General features: G+C 45.4%; 1 protein-coding gene across 3 annotated transcripts in view; it reads right to left on the reverse strand.

Moving 5' to 3' along the window:
- Positions 1-9,314: 9,314 nt before the first annotated feature.
- Positions 9,315-24,305, reverse strand: part of NECTIN3 (nectin cell adhesion molecule 3) — a 131,653-nt gene continuing 116,662 nt past the window's right edge. For 2 of the 3 annotated variants that reach the window (XM_070454917.1, XM_070454918.1), the window contains 2 exons: positions 19,818-19,880; positions 9,315-19,037 (listed from right to left, as the gene is read on the reverse strand). In XM_070454917.1, the coding sequence (XP_070311018.1) occupies positions 18,858-19,037; positions 19,818-19,880 (243 nt within the window). In that variant the 3' untranslated portion in view covers positions 9,315-18,857. Of the gene's footprint in view, positions 19,038-19,817; positions 19,881-24,305 lie in introns of those variants that run through there. The other variant, XM_070454922.1, reaches the window with a different exon arrangement.

Raw genomic sequence — 24,305 nt, forward strand, 5'->3', positions numbered from 1 at the left:
GCAATGCAAGAGAACCCGGTTTGATTCCTGGGTTGGGAAGATGCCCTGGAGAAGGGACAGGCTACCCACTCCAGTATTCTTGGCTTCCCTGACTCAGCTGGTAAAGAATCCACCTGCAGTGCTGGAGACCTCCGTTCGATCCCTGCATTGGGAAGATCCCCTGGAGGGCATGGCAACCCACCCCAGTATCCTTCCCTGGAGGATCCCCACGGACAGAGGAACCTGGGGGGCTATAGTTCATGGGGTGGCAAAGAGTCGGACATGACTGAGCGACTTTCACACTTCACTTCACAAGCGACCTGCTATATGAAAAAATCTCAACCTTTCCTTTCCAGGATATTCCTGATGAGGTTTTCAAACATGTACTTCCCCTCTTCTATCTTTAATTCTCTTTGATATTACTGAAAATAAAATCCATTTTAATACTGGTCAGAAATCAGTATTAGTATGTTCTACTCACTTTAAAATTTATTATAAAAAGAGTCTTTTGAGGTTTCTTATGACAAATATTATAATCTACTGTTTTACAATTTAGAAATCTCAAAGAACTGCAGATATGAGGAAACTGAAAATAAGGAACAAAGATATGAGATGAGTGATATAAAGGACAGGAATGTGAACGTGAAAGTGAAAAAAAATTGAGGATAAAACAAGAAATGGGTGGAGTCAAGTTTTTGCGAGTGCTGTTATAGAGAAATACTGGTGGGACTAGAGTTGAGTTGAGATCAACGCAAGAATAAACCAAAGGCAGGAACAGAGACAGAGGAGACGTGTGAATGCGGCGAAGCAGACAAGGAGTCGGGATGAACTGACATGTAGACACCGCTGCGTGTGAAGGGCCGACTCACTGGCCAAGACCCCGACGCTGGGGAAGACGGAAGGCAGGAGACGGGGACGACAGAGGATGCGATGGCCGGATGCCAACCCCGACTCGGGGGACGCGAGTTTGGCGAACTCTGGGGGATGGTGAAGGGCAGGGTGGCCAGGCGCGCTGCAGTCCATGGGGTGGCAGAGTCGGACACGACTGCGCGGCGGAACGAGGAGAAGGATGTGTGAACCAGACAGCTAGTGCGAGGCTGCCGTATAACCCCGGCTGAGCCCAGCGCTCCGATGACCCAGAGGGATGCGACGCGGGCGTGGGAGGAAGGCTCGAGAGGGCGGCATAGACGGGCACACGTCACTGACTCCACACTGGGGGACAGAGGAGGCTGCATGCCAATCACACTCCGATACTTTTCCAAAGTGAACAAGCCAGTGGAGCTGGGGCGGAGGACAGGAGGGGCCTGCTCCTGCTCAGATGGACAAGAGAGGAGCTGCCGGGAGGCTTTGCGAAAGTGCTCAGCGTCTCCGCATCCATCCGGTAACATGTGGTCCGGATGGTTAAGGACACAGAAAGTGAGCGTGGAAGGAACTGGGAGGCTGGACAGACATGAGCAGTTAGCAGCGCTGGGGACGGAGAGACTGACACGATGGCCTTTCACACGAGTGAAGCAGGTAAGACCCGGTCTTTACACACAAGACTCCAGTCAATATCACCGGTTTCCTTTCTTCTAGTCAGCCTTTTCTAAAACCACGTTTCTACCCCAACAGGTGAGTTTGGAAATTCAGAGCTATTCTTGTAACGTCTTCTCTTACCTTTTCTGGTTCAAGGTTATTTCTTACAGTGGTGAGGAGGGGTGCTGTCTCTTCAGGCTCATCACCCTGGTGCCCTTCTCAGCGGAGACGAGGACAGTGAAGAGTCTCACTGCCCGTATTTGCTGCGGAACTGTTCCCTCTGGGGCTCTTCTAAACACACAGAAATACCCCAAACTGTATCCCTTGTGACACCGACCAGTCGGGAGCATCTTTTTTTAGTTTGAGAGAAATTGCCTTTCTCTTCAAACTTTGTTCTCAGAACAATGGGTTTAGGCTTCTGGGAAAAAGCACAGAAAAGAATAAAACCTCCCCTGAGATGAAGAAAGTACTCCCTTGAAAGGGGAAGGAGATGGGGCAGAATATAGAGAGAAAGTATGAAAATTAAACATTATCGTGCCACTTACAAAGCCTCTCCAGTTCAAGAATAAATTAACAGTAACCGATCTAGTGAAAGTATTCAGCTTACTTCAGTTTCTCTCTTGGTGTGGTCAGTGGGAAGTCTCTGCCCACATCCCCTTTCAGAAAAAGACTTGCCCCAGCTCTCAGCTCCCGGGTTGATCCTGTTGCAAAGGGCCTCGGCTCCCAAGAACATGCCTTTTCTGGGAAGCCTGCATCCAGTGATGGAGGGGGCAGGGCCTGGCCAGGAGCCATTTCAGCTCAACATGGGACGTGTGTGCCCCAGACCTCCCCGCAGATGGAGCGACACTTCACAGATCTCCCTCACAGTTCTAATGTCTTTCTGCCCAATTTTGCTTGAGCCCCTTACCTTCCACAGGTGTTTGTCTCAAAGAAAAAAAAAAAAAAAAAGATAGCCTGCACACTCAAATCCATCTCCGCATCTGCTTCCAGAGAAGCCAGCCTACAACAGTGCCTCCAGGAGCAGTCCCAGAAAGTACATCAGTAACACGGGATTTGCCACATCCCAAGTTACCGACAGGCAATGAGAACCCAGCTGCTGATAGAGGGACACGGGCACCCTCTGGCCCAAGGTGACAGCCCCAAGCGACACGTAGGAATTATAAGGACAGTGGGATTGTGTGAATTTTGCTAAGAGCCGCTGCACACCAGGCCTTCCTGGGGGCTCAGATGGTAAAGAATCCGTCTACAGTGCCGGAGACCTGGGTTCCATCTCTGGGCCTGGGAAGATCCCCTGGAAAGGTGAGTGGCAACCCACTCCAGTATTCTTGCCTGGAGAACTCCATGGACAGAGGAACCTGGTGGGCTACAGTCCATGGGGTTGGGGAGAGTTGTACATGACTGACAGCCAATACTTTCACTGATAAACAAAGCGTAATGAAAAGCTGCAGGCAATTGCTAGGCCACAGAAAAGTCAGACACAAACATCAGAGGATCTCCCTGACAGTTAATAAGTAGGCTGCACATCCTGAGCCGAGGCCAAACTCAGGAGTAACCCTAGTGCTGATCTCCAGAAACGGTCAAACACCTCGCCAAGCAGACCTGCTACTCGTTGGGGGAAAGGAGACGCTGACACTGGGGACGGGAGTATCTGGGACGATTCCCCTGAAGGCGTTGAATCTCCGGAATCCTGGGGTGACCAGCTGTCCTGATTTTCAGTGACTGAGTGGTTTCCTGGGAGCTGGGACTTTTTGTGCCAAAGGTTCGGCAGTCCTGGCCAAACCGGGACTCACCTTTTTCCTCTGTGCTGGGCTTAGTCATGTCTGACTTTGCAACTCCCCTGAATTCCCCGCGAGCACTTCCCTCTTGCTTGGAATCAATACAGACACCACTGCCCACCTTCAAGACAGCATACGCCCTACTCAAGATCTACCCAAACCTCTCCTCCTGGCTACTAGGCCTCTAAGTAGGAATAAGTCACAGCATAATCCCCCTGGGACATGCTGGGCCTGATAGGGGATAAAGGGACTTCACTCCAAAGAAGCTGCAAGGCCTAGCCAACATCCACTGGCAGATGCAAGGCAGTACCAGTTCTGGGTTCTGAGGCTGTGTGACTGAGCAGAGCTGGAACATGAGATCGGATGAGGCAGAGTTTATTGATTTGGGAGCATGCTTTAGAGATACAGGATTTACAGCCTGGCAAGAACCCGAGGAGATGATGTCTAGCAGGGTACCTAGAAGCATGAAAAAGCAATGGCCCATCCACTAAGTGAGGCTGGAATGCCAGAATGTCCTGGAATATAGAGGAGCAAAGAATTAAGGGCTTAGGGATATGGACATATCAAATACGACATAATTCTGTATTATGTGAGGCCTGAAAACTAAAGAAGCAATACCATGTATCAAGGTGATGCTAGCAAGGCATGGCCTCAGTATCTGCTAGGAATGTGGTAACAAGCAGCTCTGGCATCACCAGCGCTCAGCAGTGATGAAAGCACCACACATGGAGTGGGAGGGTACCCCTCCGCCCCACGACAGAACCCCACCTTCTTGTTCAGTCACCAACTTATCCAACTCTGTGACCACATGGGCTGCCGCACATCAGGCTCCGTTGTCCCCCACTGTCCCGAAGTTCACTCAAATTCACGTCCACTGAGTTGTCGATGCTATCTAACCATCTCATCTTCTGATGCCCCCTTCTCCTCTTCAATCTTTCCCAGCATCAGCGTCTTTTCTAATGACTTGGCTTTCTGCATCAGGTGGCCTAAGTATTGGAGCTTCGGCATCAGTCTTTCCAGTGAGTATTCCGGGCTGATTTCGTTGCTGGCGAAGGGACTCTCAAGACTCTCCTCCAGCACCACAGTTTGAAGCATCAGTTCTTCGGCACTCGGCCTTCTTTATGGTCCAACTCTCACACGTGTACATGACTGCTGGAAAAATCAAAGCTTTGACTATAAGACCTTTGTTGGGAAAGTGATGTCTCTGCTTCTTAACATGCTGTTTGGTTCGTCCTAACTTTCCAAGGAGCAGGCATCTTTTAATTTTGCTACAGTCACCATCCACAGTGCTTTGGGAGCCTAAGAAAATGAAAGCTGTCACTTCTTCCACTTTCCGCCCTCCTATTTTCCATAAAGTGATGGGACTGGATGTGATGATCTCAGTTTTTTGAATGTTGCGTTTCAAGCACCTTTTTCACTCTCCTCTTTCACCCTCATCATTATGTAAGAATCCCACATAATAAAGGCCAAGTGTGCAAAGGGCTAGCAAGCCAGGTGGAGGAACTTCCCCTAATGAACAGCCAGGCAGCAGCAGCAGCCAGGGGGGGCTGCAGAGTGTCACGGAGGTTACAGGGGTCCCCGTGATCTCACAGGACCACCAGAGGGTCACTGAGGTTACAGGGGTCCCCGTGATCTCACAGGACCACCAGCGGGTCACGGAGAAGATTACAGGGGTCCCCGTGATCTCACAGGACCACCAGCGGGTCACGGAGAAGGTTACAGGGGTCCCCGTGATCTCACAGGACCACCAGCGGGTCACGGAGAAGGTTACAGGAGTCCCCGTGATCTCACAGGGCCACCACCGGGTCACGGAGGTTACAGGGGTCCCCGTGATCTCACAGGACCACCAGCGGGTCACGGAGGTTACAGGGGTCCCCGTGATCTCACAGGACCACCAGCGGGTCACGGAGAAGATTACAGGAGTCTCCGTGATCTCACAGGACCACCAGTGGGTCACGGAGGTTACAGGGGTCCCCGTGATCTCACAGGACCACCAACGGGTCACGGAGAAGGTTACAGGAGTCCCCGTGATCTCACAGGACCACCAGCGGGTCACGGAGGTTACAGGAGTCCCCGTGATCTCACAGGACCACCAGCGGGTCACGGAGGTTACAGGAGTCCCCGTGATCTCACAGGACCACCAGCGGGTCACGGAGGATACAGGGGTCCCCGTGATCTCACAGGACCACCAGCGGGTCACGGAGAAGATTACAGGAGTCCCCGTGATCTCACAGGGCCACCACCGGGTCATGGAGGTTATAGGAGTCCCCGTGATCTCACAGGACCAGCAGCGGGTCACGGAGAAGATTACAGGGGTCCCCGTGATCTCACAGGACCACCAGCGGGTCACGGAGGTTACAGGGGTCCCCGTGATCTCACAGGACCACCAGCGGGTCACGGAGAAGATTACAGGAGTCCCCGTGATCTCACAGGACCACCAGCGGGTCACGGAGGTTACAGGGGTCCCTGTGATCTCACAGGACCACCAGCGGGTCACGGAGGATACAGGGGTCCCCGTGATCTCACAGGACCACCAGCGGGTTATGGAGAAGGTTACAGGGGTCCCCGTGATCTCACAGGACCACCAGCGGGTCACGGAGGTTACAGGGGTCCCGTGACCTCACAGGACCACCAGCGGGTCACAGAGGTTACAGGGGTCCCTGTTATCTCACAGGACCACCAGCGGGTCACGGAGGTTACAGGGGTCCCTGTGATCTCACAGGACCACCAGCGGGTCACGGAGGTTACAGGGGTCCCCGTGATCTCACAGGACCAGCAGCGGCAGCACATCCTGGGAACCTCTGAGAAATGCAATTCCTCAGGTCTCTTCCCTGACCGACTGAATCAGAAACTCTGCAGGCAGGACCCAGAAATCTGAGTCTTAACGAGCTCTCTGTGATTCTAATGCAAGCTGAATTTTGAGAACCTCTGAGTTAACAGAACACAGGTAAATCAAGACCAACTTTGAAAGCAGGAATCCGCCTGGAAACCCAGGAAGTCGGCATGTGCTAGAAAGTCCTTTACGTTTCAGAAAAGCCTTTGTTTCCTCTTTAGCCAATACAATAGTGGGAGAGTTTACAGAGAAGTCACAGCTGAAGTCCCTATGCCCTGCACAATTCTACTTAGAAAATCCAAATTTTAGGGAGTCAGCAACTGTGAGCTCTGAGCAATGAACAGTTCTGCCCAGCACAGCAGCGTTTGGTTTGCTTTGAGCTGAGAAATGCAGGTCAAAAGCACCAGTCCCACGCTGCACCTCTGGGCTTACCATCAGTAGGCAGGAGGAGAAGTGTTTAGGAGCAGGGAGGCAGACTGTGGACAAAAAGGCAGGGGTGTCCTTAATCACGATTCCTGAACTAAAGCCAAGTTGGAAACCCAAGTGGCACTGGTGGTATAGAATCTGAATGCAAACACAAGAGGTGCGAGGTAGACCCCTGAGCTGGGAGGATCCCCTGGAGGAGAAAATGGCAGGCCACGCCAGTATTCTTGCCTGGAAAATCCCATGGCAGAGGAGCCTAGCCGGCTATAGTCCACAGGGCCTCAAAAAGTCAAGCACGACTGAGCATGTGCATGCGCACACATGCACAGACACACAATCAGGCTAGAATGTCAAGGGCTAAAGTTTGAGATGTGAATTATATTCTGGGTGATTTTCCATCTAATTTCTCTAGAGCTTTTTTGCAGCAATTTCAGGTTATAGAAGGGACTTTTTTCCCCATATGGTTTACTTCTTGGTAAAAGCATAAATCTCAAGGCTTTTCCCAGAACCTCTGGGGAGAAGAAATTCAGAGGCAAAAATATTTGATTGCAAGAGTTCATGATTCTGTTATCTAAACATGAACAATCATCATACCCAATTTTTTTGACTCCTAATTCGAATTCTTCTCCAAACCAACTATTTGTGTAGAGTATGTCTGCTCTTTTGTTTATTGGCTATTTCCTGTCCATTCAACACCCAACTAAAATATAACATGTTCACCTTTGTTGTTCTGACTTCATTCCAACAGTGTTTTGACATTCTGGGAAGTGCGCAGGTATGCACTTACCTGTCTTGGGGCAACACGGCCATGATTTCAGAGAATGAAGGCTGAGAAAGAGCCAAAGCTATTCGGGAGTCTAACAATATGACGGAAGGGCAGACAGGCGTGGCGGGGAAGACCGATGACAGCCGGAAGGACAGACAGGCGTGGCGGGGAGGACCCACGACAGCCGGCAGGACAGACAGGCGTGGCGGGGGAGACCCACGACAGCCGGAAGGACAGACAGGCGTGGCGGGGAAGACCCGATGACAGTCGGAAGGACAGACAGGCGTGGCGGGGAGACCCACGACAGCCGGAAGGACAGGACAGGCGTGGCAAGGAAGACCCATGACAGTCGGAAGACGGCAGCTCTGGTTTCTGATGTCTCTGTGTCCTGCGTGCACTTAGAGACGGGCTGTGTCAGCAGTGTACCAGTCAGGTGGCACCAGCTTGCAGGTGCCACTTGGCTATGTGCCTTCCTAACTGAGCTTCCAATCCGTGAGCATGGTAAGCTTCTCTACTTATTTAGGTTTTCGTTGACGTCTTTCGTCAGCATTTTATAATTTTCATCACTGAGACCCTATACAGGTTTCACGTACTTTATACCTAAGTATTTCATTTTCTTTGGCACAGTGGCTCATGCTTTACTCTATGTTGCTGAACATACAGAGTGTATTTATAACACTGGTTTAATGATCTTTCTTTATCCTCTAGGTCAGAGGTTAGCTAACTATGGGTCAAAAAATCCAGCCTGCAATATGACCCATGAGCTAAGAATGAGTTTACATTTTTAAAGGACTGTAGAAAAAAAAAAAAACCCATCATTAGCAGTCAGGGAAATTAAAAAAAATCAGTGAGATAGCACTTCATATCTACTAGGATGGCCATAATCAAACAGAGCAGATAACAGCAAGCGTTGGTAAGAATGTGGAGAGACTGAAACCCTCGAACATGGTTGGGAGGAATTTAAATGGTGCAGCAGCTTTGGCAAATAGTCTGGCAGTTCCTCAGAAGGCTCAGTCAGAGTCTCCACATGGTCCAGCAGTTCCAGTCCTGGGTATATGTGGAAGAAAAATAACACATGTGCGCACAAAGACTTGTACAGGAATAATGCGTAATTCTTTCTAGAAAGTAGGAACAACCCAAATGTTCCTCAACTGAGGAATGGATACATGTGGAATATCTATACAATGGAATATTATTCAGCAATAAAAATAAATGAATGATAAATGCTGGAGCATGATTGAACTTTGAACACATTATGCCAAGTGAAAGAAGCCTACATATTATGTGATTTTATTTACATGTAATGTCCACAATAGGCCAATTCACAGAGATAGAAAGTAGACTGGTGTTGCCTGGGACTGGGAAGGGGAAGGGGGATGGACGCAAGGAGCAAATAGGAGTGGGCTTCTTTCTGGGGCAATGAAAATATTCTAAAATTGACTTTGATGATGATTACAAAATTCTCTGAATAACTAAAAAGCAATGACTTTTAGAATTTAAGAGTATGAAAATTATGGTATCTCAGTAAAATGTTTCTTTTAAAGTGGTTCCTATTTTGAGATTTAACAGATCAGTAAAGCATCCATCCCTAAAATAATACAGAAATGCCAAGTTAAAAAAAATTAAGAACATATTAAAATTTATCATCTAGCACGAACACCATTTCATAAAAGAAGGAACATTTTAACACCTAAAGACTAATCAGGAATGAAGAACAGTTTTTAAATGGAATAAATTCAGTTTAAATGGAATAAATTTAAAAAGTATTAAGTAATTTTCACAAGCAATTACAATAATATTTAACTTATCATGTTTTGAAAATATTTACAATATTGCTTGAAGTATAAAAGTACTCCTGTTGCTATTGTTAAAATCATTTTTAAAAAAGGACTCCAGTACAGAAATTTACTACTTCTATGAAAGATGTTTTTTAAATCTTGAATTTTACAGTCATGTAATTAGGCTATTAATCTTTATATGTATTTTAATCATACTTGATTTATCAATAATGAAAATGAAAAAGTTTAGTTGATATAAAAACTTTATTCAAAACACATCAAGAACCACATAGTTCAAAACTGCAAAAATAAAAGACAATTTCTGGTAACTTAAAAATAAAGAGTATCTAAAAACAACCACATTAACATCTACTATTTATAACACAATCTCAAAACCAAAGCTAATCTCCGTATTTCTCTATCTCGATACATTTGCGCTAGAATCCTCCTTACCTCACTACCATATGCAACCCCTTCATTTTTAACAGTTAAAATATAACTTGGGTATTTTCTGTATACTATTGATCTCTTTCATACTGAAAAATTAAAATAGTTCAAATGATTAGAAACTAATTTTCACTTAAAAAAAAAGAACAGATTAGTAAAACATTTCTTTTGAAAACAATGGGTGGATTAGTATTTTCAATTGAGCTACACAAGAACATATTTCTACTTGAGGACTCTCCAGATTATTCACTATGCATTTTTATATATATATAGTATAAGACATTTGAAAATAGCTTTTCATCTTTTTTTTTTTTGGTCAAGATTAACACCACCCAGGTGTCGTGAAACAGCAGAATTAACCCCAGTTTATAAGGGGAGAACCAAGGCACCATAGTGAGATCTCACCAGGGCCAGAGTGAGACCTCATTTACCTTCTGACTTCTTATATCCACAGCCAGATTCCTCTTTCTGGAGGACATTAATTTGTTCAACGATGGAAATAAGTGATGTGGGAAATATTGTGGGAGAACTAGTTTTGGTTCTGTAGGTAAAACGTTCACAGCGTGGACAAAGTAGACAGGACAATTTCAGTGTGAAAGGGGTTAATGAGAAGAAAGTTAAAACCAGGGTACAGACTCTATTCAGACAGAGATCACTTTTCAGACATAAAAACAGCAAAACAAGGATAGGAAAAAATAAGAGCTATAGAGTTTCGCATTTCTAAGCCAAGGGGCTTTTACAAAATCACTTTAAAAGTAGGAGCTCTCTTAAAGACAACCCTTAAGCATCTTACTCCCCCCGCGCTCCATAAAACTCCGGTGAGGTGGAGAGTGCTAACTTTTACTAGGGACGCGAGTGAGAAGTAAGGAAGTTAAGAGGCTAACACCACAGGGAGAACAAACAGGCTGGAGCAGATGTAACGTCTTAAAGCTCTGGCTTAGAAATAGAACCAGAAGGTAAAGGATAAACAGGAACTTTTCTGGATGGACAAGTGGAATAATCCAGGGATCCAGTAACACCACCACCTACTTAACATTTTTCTACAAAGAACTTGGAATTTCAAGTACATAGTGAAACCTAAGATGACAAATGTTCTTCCCGGAATTGAAATGCTCCGTTGAAGGGAATATAGCAGTAAGATCTCATAAGACCACATGAAAAAACAGAGGCATTAATAAGCCACAGTGTGCATTTAGGACAAAATAATGCTGCCTGTAGCTAAAATATGATGGACATGGAGCCAGCAACATGACTTCTGAGAGGAATTTAATTTAGCCTGATCAATGAGTTAGGGTGGGTTAAAGAAAAAAAAGAAAAAAGCTGGTCATTATTGGCAAGGATAATGAAAGCTAAAACAATGGTGCCCATGCATTTGGGAATCAATGGAACTCTGGGCTTTATAAACCCACTGTGAGTTATTAGGGGACATTACGAATGCTTGAAATACATCCCTAACCTCTGGAGGAGACACAGAAGATGTTTCTTTATGGCTGTCAGACACATTTGCAGCAGGACAGGCCACAGTTCTAAGCCGGTGTAGCAAATCTGATGTTCTGGATTCCCAAGGGGTTTCCCCTGCAGGCTCCTCCAATCAACTTTACACTTCAATTCTGTGCCACAGTAATAAATGCAACCGGTTCAGGGTCCTGCTGCGCCACTGGGAACCTGATCATAAAATCTTTAAATGGTAATGCTGGGAGAAACCTCAGAAGGAAACTGTTCGGGCTCCCACCTCTAGATGGAGTGAAACATTGAAACATTTCAGCTGGTTTTTGTTTGCTGAAGATTGTTTGGGATCACAGTTGTAATCCAGTAATAATTTCAAGTCCATTAGTCCATCTCCTTGGGTCAAAATGACCTGTGTGTGTGTGTGCCTGTGCACTCAGTAAATGATACACCTCCTCTATAAATTGTATGCAAGTGGCAACGGTAAACAACACAGCTCTAGAATTCGAGTCCTTAGAGGATAGGGCCTGGCCAACCTATAACTCATGGAGGTGCTGCTGTTTTCCATAAATATTCACAACATCTGAAACTTAGGCATTTATCCTTACACCTCACAGCTAGAGGTGACAGATACTGCATATAACTAGAACTTTTGGATCACAACAAATTGTGGAAAATTCTGAAAGAGATGGGAATACCAGACCACCTGACCTGCCTCTTGAGAAACCTGTACGCAGGTCAAGAAGAAACAGTTAGAACTGGACATGGAAAAACAGACTGGTTCCAAATAGGGAAAGGAGTACGTCAAGGCTGTATATTGTCACCCTGCTTATTTAACTTATATGCAGAGTACATCACGAGAAACGCTGGACTGGATGAAGCACAAGCTGGAATCAAGATTGCCGGGAGAAATATCAATAACTTCAGATATGCAGGAAGAGAAGAACAGAAAGCCTCTTGATGAAAGTGAAAGAGGAGAATGAAAAAGTTGGCTTAAAACTAAACATTCAGAAACTAAGACCATGGCCTCTGGTCCTATCACTTCATGGCAAATAGATGGGGAAACAATGGAAACAGTGATAGACTATTTTTGGGGGCTCCAAAATCACTGCAGATGGTGACTGCAGCCATTAAATTAAAAGACACTTACTCCTTGGAAGAAAAGCTATGACCAAACTAGACAGCATATTAAAAAGCAGAGACATTACTTTGTCAGCAAAGGTCCGTCTGGTCAAGGCTATGGTTTTTCCAGTAGTCATGTATGGATGTGAGAGTTGGACAGTGAAGAAAGCTGAGCACTGAAGAATTGATGCTTTTGAACTGTGGTGTTGGAGAAGACTCTTGAGAGTCCCTTGGACTGCAAGGAGATCCAACCAGTCCATCCTAAAGGAGATCAGACCTGGGTGTTCACTGGAAGGACTGATGCTGAAGCTGAAACTCCAGTACTTTGGCCACCTGATGTGAAGAACTGACTCACTGGAAAAGACCCTGATGCTGGGAGGGACTGAAGGCGGGAAAAGGAGACCACAGAGGATGAGATGGTTGGATGGTATCACTGACTCAATGGACATGGATTTGAGTAAGCTCTGGGAGTTGGTGATGGGCAGGGAAGCCTGGCGTGCTGCAGTCCATGGGGATGCAAAGAGTCGGACATTACTGAGTGACTGAACCAAACTTTTGGTGAGGGTGATATGTGGTATGTAATTTGATATACATCATGGCCTTATCCCCCAAACACTGACTAGAAAATTCTGGGGGAATGGACCAATGGAAGGGATTTATTCCCAGTCTATGGCATGGAGAATCCTTTTCTTTGTCAATGATGGTTTCCCTTCTCCTTGAAATATAGAAGGAACTTCTATATCATAGTCTCAATTGATAATGTTTGATAAAAAGATGCATAGTGTCATCTGAATTGCTGGCATTCTCTTTATTCTAGTCTACTCAGTTCCAGATGTCCACAATCAAAGAAACATGACTAGAGAATACCTACCCTAATAAATGGAAATACAGCAGAAATAAACCTAATACTTTATATATTTTGGCCATTGAGACAAAAAGGCTTCTGAACCTACTTCTAACATTTTTGCAGAAATAATTCTAAAGTATTATTTAAAAAAAATGCTACAGCAAGATAATAAAATGGGCCTGAAACAGATGTTTGCAGATGTGAGGGTTTTCTTGCACATGTGAACTCCAAAATGTTTTTCAACTGCGGATTTTAAGTGGGCTTCTCCCCTCGGTCTTTCTCTGTCTCTGATGCACACACGCACACGCACACACACACGCACAAGCACGCACACACACACGCACACACACACACACGCACGCACACACGCACACACGCACACACACATGCAGGCACACGCCCATCCCAAGAAGGGAAAGCCTGTCTCTAGGAGAAATGCCATCAGGTGGCTGACTTTAGAGCAGCCAAGACAGTGCATCCCAGCGGGAAGGTGTGGTAACAAGGAATCCTTAAGAAATTCCGTTATGTTGAATGCAATTTCTCCAAGTAAGACATACAGATGGCTAACAAACACATGAAAAAGATGCTCAATATCACTCATCATTAGAGTAATGCAAATCAAAACCACAGTGAGGTACCATTACACGCCAGTCAGGATGGCTGCTATCCAAAAGTCTACAAGCAATAAATGCTGGAGAGGGTGTGGAGAAAAGGGAACCCTCTTACACTGTTGGTGGGAATGCAAACTAGTACAGCCACTATGGAAAACAGTGTGGAGATTTCTTAAAAAACTGTAAATAGAACTGCCATATGACCCAGCAATCCCACTTCTGGGCATACACACCGAGGAAACCAGATCTGAAAGAGACACGTGCACCCCAATGTTCATCACAGCACTGTTTATAATAGCCAGGATATGGAAGCAACCTAGATGCCCATCAGCAGATGAATGGATGAGGAAGCTGTGGTACATATACACCATGGAATATCACTCAGCCACTAAAAAGAATTCATTTGAATCAGTTCTAATGAGATGGATGAAACTGGAGCCCATTATACAGAGTGAAGTAAGCCAGAAAGATAAAGAACATTACAGCATACTAACACATATATATGGAATTTAAAAAGATGGTAACGATAACCCTATATGCAAAACTGAAAAAGAGACACAGATATATAGAACAGACTTGTGGACTCTGGGAGAAGGCGAGGGTTGGATGTTTTGAGAGAATAGAATTGAAACAAGTATACTATCAAGAGTGAAACAGATCACCAGCCCAGGTTGGATGCATGAGACGGGTGCTCAGGGCTGGTGCATCTCTCCATCCCAGAGAGATGGGATGGAGCGGGAGGTGGGAGGGGGGATCAGGATGGGGAACAAATGTAAATCCATGGCTGATTCATGTCAATGTATGGCAAAAACCACTACAATATTGTAAAGTAATTAGCCTCCAACGAATAAAAATAAATGGAAATAAATAAATAAAAATAATATCAACCAAAAAAAAATTATTTCGGCACTTGTTAAATGGTCTTAACCATACACCCTGGAAGCATTTAGCTAACATTTGAAATTTCCTAGTTGGGAATACACCCTCCAAAGGTTGTTAGTTAGCATTCGAAAAGCTCACTTCAGAAGCTACTACCACAAGAATTCAGCACCAGAGACTTTGTTAATAGGTGATTATTTTCAGGGGTCAAATTAATGGTGTTAAAGATATGTGGACTGGCAAACATCCTACAAGGCGCTCCCCCCTTTCACAAACAGGGCATACAGTGCTAGCAAGCCCACAAGCTCCAGGATTCCTAGATCACTAACCGGCTCTGGGTCTAGAAGTTGAACAGAATCAGGCTGCCTGACACTGAATCAGCTGTAATATTACTGGATTCACTTCTAATAACTTCTAATAATTCACTTCTAATAACCCTTTTACACAAAATATTGGTGGGTTCTCTACAAGAATGGAGTGGGGACTTCTTCAAGCTTACATGACAGGTTGACTATTGTAGGATGTCTGTTCTGGTGCCTGCTTGTATATGTACATGAATGATGCAGACACTGGCTTAAAACCTGATTTCCGTGTAATATACCACCTAGCAAGGTTGCGGGAAGGAGATCTACAGCCCTCATCTACTGGAAGCCACCAAAAGTGAAAGTCGCTCAGTCGTGTCCGACTCTTTGCGACCCCATGGTCTATACAGTCCGTAGAATTCTCCAGGCCAGAATACTGGAGTGGGTAGCCTTTCCCTTCTCCAGGGCATCTTCTCAACCAAGGGATCAAACCCAGGTCTCGCGCATTGCAGGCGGATTCTTTACCAGCTGAGCTATCAGTCAGAAGCCCACCAAACCACCTAACTGACAAAGTGCAGCTTACAATAATTTTAATGGAAGGAACACAAATACCTTTCAAGGGCCATAAGATGAACCCAGGCATAGTCCACAGCTGAACAGGCTTACAAACAACAATTTCTACAAACTGCCCACTGTTGCCAGTTCATCACAGGAACAAGAGAAGCTCAGAACTGAACCACAGGCAGGGGTCCTGACATTTCCACATTCATTTCACTGACCGCCACTCCCCCCAGACACATGTGCATGTCACAGGGAAGCCAAGGACAGCTAAGAGTCTTCAAAGTTAACTAGCATATTCTGACACTATTTCTTATGTGTGTGTTCTCAGCTGCTCAGGCATGTCTGACTCTGCGACCCCATGGCCTGTAGCCCACCACGCTCCTCTATCCTTGGCCTTCTTACATGTTCTAAAATTGATTAGAACGTATATGAAAGCCAAGGATAGAGGAACCCTCATAGAAGAGAAAACAAACCACTGCCTTTGAAGAATTAATCTAAATTCTCATCCCATTATGTCAGAGCAATCCTAAGTGATGCTGACACTAGTTTAGTGTAGTGTGCAAAGAACCGGGTGGTCTGCTATTGCAGCGATGATGCATGCTGCTGGAGGTTAGGCCATCTACAAAATCTAGGCTGTGTGTTTAAGATGGAGCATGCACACTCCCCCTTGAAATGCAAAGCTGCAAGCATAAGTGGATAAACACTCTGGGATTTATTTCTGGTTCAGTGTGTTTTAATAAACCAGTTATGGGGAGAGTATCTAGTATCAGCTCTGGCTTACATCCTTAAGCCTCACTCACGGACCTTGAAGAGTCTGACTTCCAAATTTAACTGTCCATCCTCAAGTGGTCTAGACTCCAAATTTAGAGATCAACAAGCTAATTTTGGATGGCATTTTTTGCTTGAGGGAGCTTGTTGATCAAACCCTTTTAAAGCTCCGTTCTATTCCCCTCAGTATTTAGAGAGAACAGATGGAAGGCACCAGGATAAGCAATTATATAGCTTCTGTGACCCATGTAAGGGGCCAACAGCTATAAAATCTACCAGTTTGTTAAAGAAATATCATAGCTGACAGAGAAGCAAAGAGGATATTGAACTAGCTGGCTGTTGCAAGAGGAGTCTACACCCTGAGATTCCTTTTCTATAACTACACCGAGAATGTCAAAAATTGCAATAGTGGCTACTCGTTGGTAGGGAGGCAGAAAGACAGGTCAAAGGGTTCTGAAGCTCAGTGCTTCCTATCTCTCTCCCTAGTGCCAACGAAGACATCTCAATTTCCTGAGGTCCAAGGTCTTCTTTTGTAACACTAATCCAACAATTTGCTTCCCACCAGGACCCAAGAAACCATCCCCAATTTCTAAAGCTCACTAACGGGGCGACTGCACCTCCATATCTTCCACTGTAACATCCAGTATGTATAAACCACTTCCTTATCACAGAGAGCTCTGACTAGAGTCAACTTTCTACTGGAAGACACTGCAAGGATCCCTATGCCTCCGGTTACATTAACTCACTGATGGGATTCCCAGTAATAAAGTTAGGTGCCTTCTTTCTGTGCCAGCTCGCTAGCAAGGGCAGTGAATGAACTTTGAGGTAGTGCAGTGATACAGCAGTGACGGTCCCGGGCATTTACTCTTTGATTCCATGTAACTGTCACGTCCTGGGGCTTCCCAGGTGGCTCAGTGGTAAAGAATCTGCCTGCCAATGCAAGAGATGGAGGTTCCATCCCCGGGTCGGGAAGGTCCCCTGGAGGAGGAAATGGCAGCCCACTCCAGTGTTCTTGCCTGGGAAATCCCAAGGACAGAGGAGCCTGGCAGGCTAGTCCATGAGGTCACAGAGTCGGACATGACTTAGCGAGTAAACAACAACTATAATCTTTTACAAAATTGCCAGTCAACCATGTAAAGGAGGGTGGCGTTGTATTACTGCTGTAGAACAACTTGGATAATTTTTCTGACAAAGCAAGGCAACTGAAGAAAGGAAATAAATACACAAGCAAGAAACAGAGTCAGAGCAATGTGAATCATAACTTATCTTTGGCATCCCATTACGAATCTATGTTAATATTCTCCTAGCCCTTGAAGCTTAGGTTGGAAATGTGTACCATTTTATTTCAGTGCTTACGTCACGCTTTCCTAACACATGACAAGTCTGCAGTGTTTTCCTATCTGTGACAGACCCATAGGCTTCCAGAACTCACAGTAAGCAATGCTTGTCCAAGACGGGAGGACGGGAGGCTGGCACCTGCACGCGTCCCTCTGCTCCCCAGTCCGCTCACCCCATCGTAGTTGCCACCTTCAGGGCTCAGTGAGGAAAAGCTGGCAAAGGGAGGTGAGAAAATTCCAGACAGACGTTGGCAGGCACCAAGATGCTGCAGGAAACACTAGTAAGCCAGTCACTGTAACATCGGCTGTTAGCATCTCCTTCCTCCTATTGTTGGCCAGGTGAAGACGGTGAGGAAGGATCAAGGACCACATGTGGGTTTAGCACACAGGCCATATTAATGGGGCTTTTTTGTTTTGTTTTATATTTAGGTTTTCAAATTTTTGACCTGGCTTTTAAGAGCAAGGATCATTTCATGGTGCTTTTTCCATCAGGCTTTTTTTTTTCCCCCTGAGGTAGATAAAACATGGACCATAAGAAGTCTGAAGAATGCAGAGGGTAGCTGAAGCGTGTGTGGACAGGATTAGTTTGAAAGAAATTTCAGTAGTGAAAGGTGAGCCTGTCAAACACAATACCCCAGAAAAGAGGGAAAAGGTTCAAGGCTGTCCACCATTTAGAATGGGCTTTTAGATTTTAACAGGTGGGAAATAGGCTAATCCGGACTGCAAAGAACAGAACTGTGGGAACAATGACCAAGTAAGAGAAGAACCTTAGTCAGCACATGGTTCATCAAGACTAGGTCGATGGTAGCAAGAAGTATGCATCCCTCAGACCTTGGTGATCCTGAGATCACAGGAAGGAACACACTGGTCAATTGCACAAGAGTATAAAAGCAACCAACAGACCTGAAGGTTTAAACCGCCTTTTGTTATGTTTTTGGGATAAACAATAAAGTATGCCTCTTAGCCTCTTATTTGTAAGCAGGTATTGTAACTGTACTAAACAAGTCAGGAAAGCCCAAATTCCATGAAATATTAGTGAGATGGAATCTGAGCTCCTTTTTCTGCCTGTTTGAATTACAGATGAACAGGCTGGTCTGCCTGAGACCCAGTGAGGTTAATATTCCCAGCTGGGGCCTTTCTTTCTGGAGAATCACTGCTGTCATCCCAGGCAGATGCTCTACTTTTAAATGAACATGCCATTGTGGGCCAAATGTTAGTAGCTAAACGCCATCATCACAGAAACACACAAAGCTAGAGTCAAGTTCACAAACACAGCTGGTGGCGAAGAAACTCTTAATGAAAGAAGAAATTCGCTCTTGGTGCCAAGTCATTCATCACAACTTCTGATACACTTAGACTGGGATTGCTTTATATGAGAGAGAATAAAAGCATAACTATTGGCCTCGGTTTCTCTCCCCCCAACCCAAGAGTAAACATTTGCTAAAACAGCACTGGAGAAACAGGACCTTCACACGTAATGCTCCCGCGGGTTGATGTAGACGCCCTCCAGGTCGCTACATGGATGGTGTCTGCCAGGGCTCCCGTCTGGGTAGCGCATCTGATCATACAGGGGGTATATCTGCCGAGTCCCGTCCTCCCCCACTGGATTCTCATCTTCACAGTCGAATCTCCTGCTGTTCAGTCCATTCTAAAAATTCAAACATTGCTTACATTAGTTGAGCAGCTGTTTGCATTTTTTCTAGCTCTTGGGTAAAGACAGGCAAGCACAGAATTCATTACACACAAGCTATTTACTGAATGGCAAGATGAAGTTCAATTTTCTAGTCACTTGTTGCTTATAATACCTAAGAGTGATGGCATCTCCTAAACAGAAAACTGTGACTAATGGGGACTATGGTCAGTTTCAGGCTTCGAAATTTGGAGCTGGTATCAGTTAAGGTAAAGTGGAGAAAAACAAGGCTGTGAACTGCAGGAGTCTCTTAGCAAGGCTCAAGCTTGGAATCTGTGCATGAGAATACAGAGATGTAAACCAAATAGACAAAACCAAACCAAAAGAAGCCTCAGGATTCAGAACTGGGGATTAGGGGAGAGACACAGTGAAATGCATCGATAATATCTGACTGTACACCTGCCACGGCTGAGGACAAGAAATGCTTTCAAAAAACAGCCTCTTGTCTTGCCCTTTCTTCCTTGCTCGACTCTGGGCCACAGCTGCCGCCATAAAACGAACCTCCCTGGGGCTCCTGCTGTCTCTGGTACTGACCCTCTGCCAGGTTACTGGTTTCGTGTAACTTGATTACTTCTAAGAGGAATAAACCAGCTCAAGGACTTTACAAAATCACACTACAGGTGCTCAGATAGCAGAGGTGAAGAAAAGGAAATTGCATGGAAATAAAACGATCTGTTAATAAACATGGTGTCGCTGGCTCCACCCGGGCTGACCCTGTGAGAGGATTGTGTTACTTACAGGGCGCTGGACACTTCCAGTCTCTCTTTCCCTGAACTGAGTCTGCAGAGGCAAGTGTTCAGTCTGGAGGAGAAGACAGAAAAAGACACGCACTTTAAAGCACAAAGTCCATGATAAAACAGACCAACCAAGACCACTCAGACTCCTATTTTTAAAAGAGCCAGTCGCGTCTGGTTAAATGTCTGCCAGTGAAGCAGACTGTTCCGCGTGAGGATGGGAAAAGCAACGGCGTTTCCTGAGCGTTGTCCCCCTCTCAGCTCCAGCCTTCTCGTAGAGGAAGGAAACGCACAGAACATCTACAGAAGCTCGCGTGCAAACTGGTCTGCACCTTACTCGAGGGAGTGCTCAGCACAGAACGGCTCTTGCCTCTTCTTGGTGGAAGAGTCTGATGTTTTGAATCGGCTAAAAGGGGTTTGGGGTGGTAATGAAAGGTTATTCTGTTTTTATCTATAGATGTGTATATGGTCTGCTTTCTCTTCCTCTCACTACTCCGTGTCTCCCAACCCCAAACAGCTCATAAAAGGGATTCATCGTTTCTAAACCTCAGCCTGAGAGAATGTTTCTCAGCTTTCCCTTGGCTTATAAACACACACTTGCCCTTCAGCCCCAAGTTCAAATACCATCTCTTTCAGGAAGCACAGCGCTAAACCCTCAGGCAGAGACAGTCACTTTCCTTTCTGTATTTTCACAGCACATGTAATCACATCTATTTGCTTTCTCCTTCACTGGATGGAGGGTACTGGTTGGAGTATTTACAGACATTACCTCATTTAATTTTTATAATAATTCTGTAAAACCCCTGTCTTTATTTTACAGAGGACTAAAACAGAGGCTCAGAGTGGTTAAGTCAAGTCTCTGGTCACACAGCTTGTAAGTGGTGGAGCTTTGTCTGATTCCTTTAACCTATATTCTTATAACCCCTGCTTGCGCCTGGAAAATAGATGTTCAAGGACGGTAATGAAAGAATGCCTGAAAATCCCAGCATGTGGGCACATCTATCAGCATGTTCTTCATTCCACTGTCTTCGCTTACACTGTCCTTCTAGTCTGGAATGTCTGCTGCTTGGCCTCTGGCCCTTGCAATACTACCAATCTTGGCCAGACTAAAGTCATTTTTTTTCCTCAAAGGGTTTTCTGCAGTAGCCATCAATGTTAATTTATTTACTCCCACTTTTCCTGCTGTTCTCATTCTTGTTTACACCTCTATTATAGCGGACAGCATGATCTGCTTTTTAGTTCCTGATGCTTCTATCCCTCAACCCCGGTGAGCCTTTCCTGGCCGTCCTCCTCCAAACGCACACCCTAGCCTCTGGGTCTGTCAGAACAGTAAGTCAACAGTTAACTAATAACTTCACTGAAATATGAACTATCAATTCTTGATATCCTGTCATATGCCGTGTTATCCAAAGCATAAGTTATCTGTGACAAACCTGCTCCTCCGTCACACTCTGCGCGATTCTGGGTGCTTTCGGCATGGTCAGTTGATCCTCACAGTACACAGTGGTGAGAAGTCAAGGCAGGGCCTGCTCCACGGACCAGTCACACGGGGCCTTGGGCTCAGAAGGCTCCACTTTGGGGCTCAGTGTGTTCCATGGTTGCCGCCTGAGATTGCGTAATGATTCTACTATGAACTTGTGGTTTGTCAGTGGCCAAAAGGACGACAGCTTAGCTCTGGGACCTGTGACTTCAGCCCGAAAGTGTCCCGCCTCCTTCTGCTTGCCTATGATTTCTTGGCTGCCACCCCGGCCCTCCCAGTCTCCCCTCCCTCCCGTCCAGCGACTGCTGCTGCCCTCTGCCCTGGCAGGGGCCTGAGTGCTGGTACACGGAAGTCTGGGGTCAGCAGTGCATGCCCGCCACACCACAGAGCACCGGGCGGGTGGCAGGAGGACATAAGGGCACGTTTCAGTGAGGCCAAACCTCTTATGTCCAGATAGGAACCTCGGCTCCACATCGAAAACCTTAATTTTCAAACAAAGGGCCCTGCACTTTGCTTTGCACTGAGACTACAAATCACATAGTTGATTCTGGTCCAAAAAAAATAGACTCAGGGGAAAAAAAAACCCTAAAATTAAAATGAGCATTTTCTTTTGTTTCTTGGCTGTTTTAGATGAGCCATGGCTTTATGGGTGGCTCAGACAGTAAATAATCTGCCTGCAATGCAGGAGACCTGGGTTCGATCCCTGGGTCAGGAAGATCCCCTGAAGGGAATGGCAACCCACTCCAGTGCTCTTGCCTGGAGAATCCCACGGACAGAGGAGCCTGGCGGGCTGCAGTCCGTGGGGTCACAGAGAGTCGGACACGACTGAGCGACTCACACACACACACACACGGCTGTATGAGCCACAGCAGCATTGCTCCCCTTCTCTCACGGTCGCAGATACAAGCTCAGCAAGGACACCTGAAACACTGGACAAGAAAAGAGCGAGCCCAGGACAGAGCAGGAAGACGTGGGGCCTGGACCCACGCGCAGTCTCCAGCTTCACTGGCTGCACGGTCAGCAAACGCCAAGTCCGTATTCTCTGCCCAATGCTGTAATTCTCTACCAGTGAATCAGTGTACCTCGCATGAGTCCGTGAATTCTGCAATACAACAGTAAGTCAAATTCTTTATATAGACAGCAGCCCCACACGTCCTAGGGATGGCCCTGCATGAGGGACCAAGACTATGGAGGCCTGCCTCTGCAAAGTATGGCCATCTAGCTTCTGACCAGATCCCTACGGAACTTAATTTTAGAGTGGCTGATAAATGCGCTCTCTTTCTGCTAGTCCATAACGACTCCAAATGTTACATATCTGACTTTCTAAAAAACTTCATCACAAGAATATACAGAAAAGTGTCTTACATGATACCCCACGTATGACTGGTGCTTGGTATATGTGAACTGAATTAACCTATGATATTTTAATTGGTAGATACATGGTATATATTATTATTCTCGTGTTTTTTTCCCAGAAAGCCTTGAGTGAGTCTGAATCTCTAACACATGTTTAGATTTCCCTGCTTCACATGCACGATCTCGTAACAATTTCTATTGAGCTACAACCCATACTTATTTTCCTGACTCACTAAAGTCATGCAGATTTTCACTCCTGTCTGCCAAGGTACTAACAAACTAGTTTTTCAAATTACATATTATCGTAATGAATATTTTTACTTTCTCTGACTTAACAAATAAACCCCACATGCTACTATGTGCTATATTTTATTCTTTCTGTGTAGATAAGACTTTAAAACCCTATAAACAGAGCTTTTGGAGTTACTAAAGTTTATTTTCAGTGATAAACAGAATCAAGATTTCAAGTCGCTTTTGTCAACAAGTCTACAATCACACTGGACACTCTGCTTGCTCTGGCAGTGAAGAACTAGAAACTAGAGCTCCACTTGTAACCATTATTCCCCTACCGATTAGCGTCCTTCTGGTCTTCTCTCGGATCATAATTTCACCCTCAAAACGCTCTTGTACTGCCTTCCATGTCTTCCTTTGACTCACACTCTTTCACTGTAATTTATAAACCTTAAACATTATCTTTTGAACACATTCTCTTACCTTCCCAAATGTTTCTCTAACATGTTCCCTCCAATTTCTAGCCCCAACTGACATCCATCTGCCTCTTCAACAATTTTCTTAAGCCTAGAGAAAATTACTGCAGATCACTCCCATATCTACAAGAACTTCCCTATTGTTCCCTTATTTTTCAACTCTCTCACTCTTATTTGCCATGGATTCCTACCTCTTGGCATGACAATATGTTCAAGCATCTGCCATCTTGAGAGATGAGTGAAAATATAAAATCTATTAAAACTTCAACATCTTAAATTCTAAAAGGGCATATACCTCTTGAAACTTCAGCTTAACAAGGTCCCTAGAACTCATTACCTGCTGGAGGACACCCATCCTCTCCCGGTCCCTAAGGTTACAGGGGAATATGAACTAAGCTGTGACCAGTGCGTTCTCTCAGCAAAACTCTATGAGCTTAGCCCTGCTTCATTCTGTGCTCCAAGCTCAAATCTGCCTGTTACTCCAGGTGTCTCTTGACTTCCTACTTTTGCATTCCAGTCCCCTATAATGAAAAGGATATCTTTTTTGGGTGTTAGCTCTAAAAGCTCCTGTATGTTTCACAGAACTGTTCAACTTCAGTCTCTTCAGCATTATTGGTTGCGGCATAGACTTGGATTACTGTGATACTGAATGGTTTGCCTTGGAAACGAACAGAGATCATTCTGTCGTTTCTGAGACTGCATCAGAGTACTGCATTTCAGACTCTTTTGCTGACTATGATAGCAGCCAAAGATGGAGAAGCTCTATACAGTCAGCAAAAACAAGACCGGGAGCTGACCGTGGCTCACATCATGAACTCCTGATTGCCAAATTCAGACTTAAACTGAAGAAAGCAGGGAAAACCCCTAGACCATTCAGGTTTGGCCTGAATCAAATCCCTTACGATTATAGTGAAGTGGGAAACAGACTTAAGGTACTAGATCTGATAGA

Source organism: Odocoileus virginianus, chromosome 25, assembly GCF_023699985.2.
Source record: "Odocoileus virginianus isolate 20LAN1187 ecotype Illinois chromosome 25, Ovbor_1.2, whole genome shotgun sequence".
Lineage (NCBI taxonomy): Eukaryota > Metazoa > Chordata > Mammalia > Artiodactyla > Cervidae > Odocoileus > Odocoileus virginianus.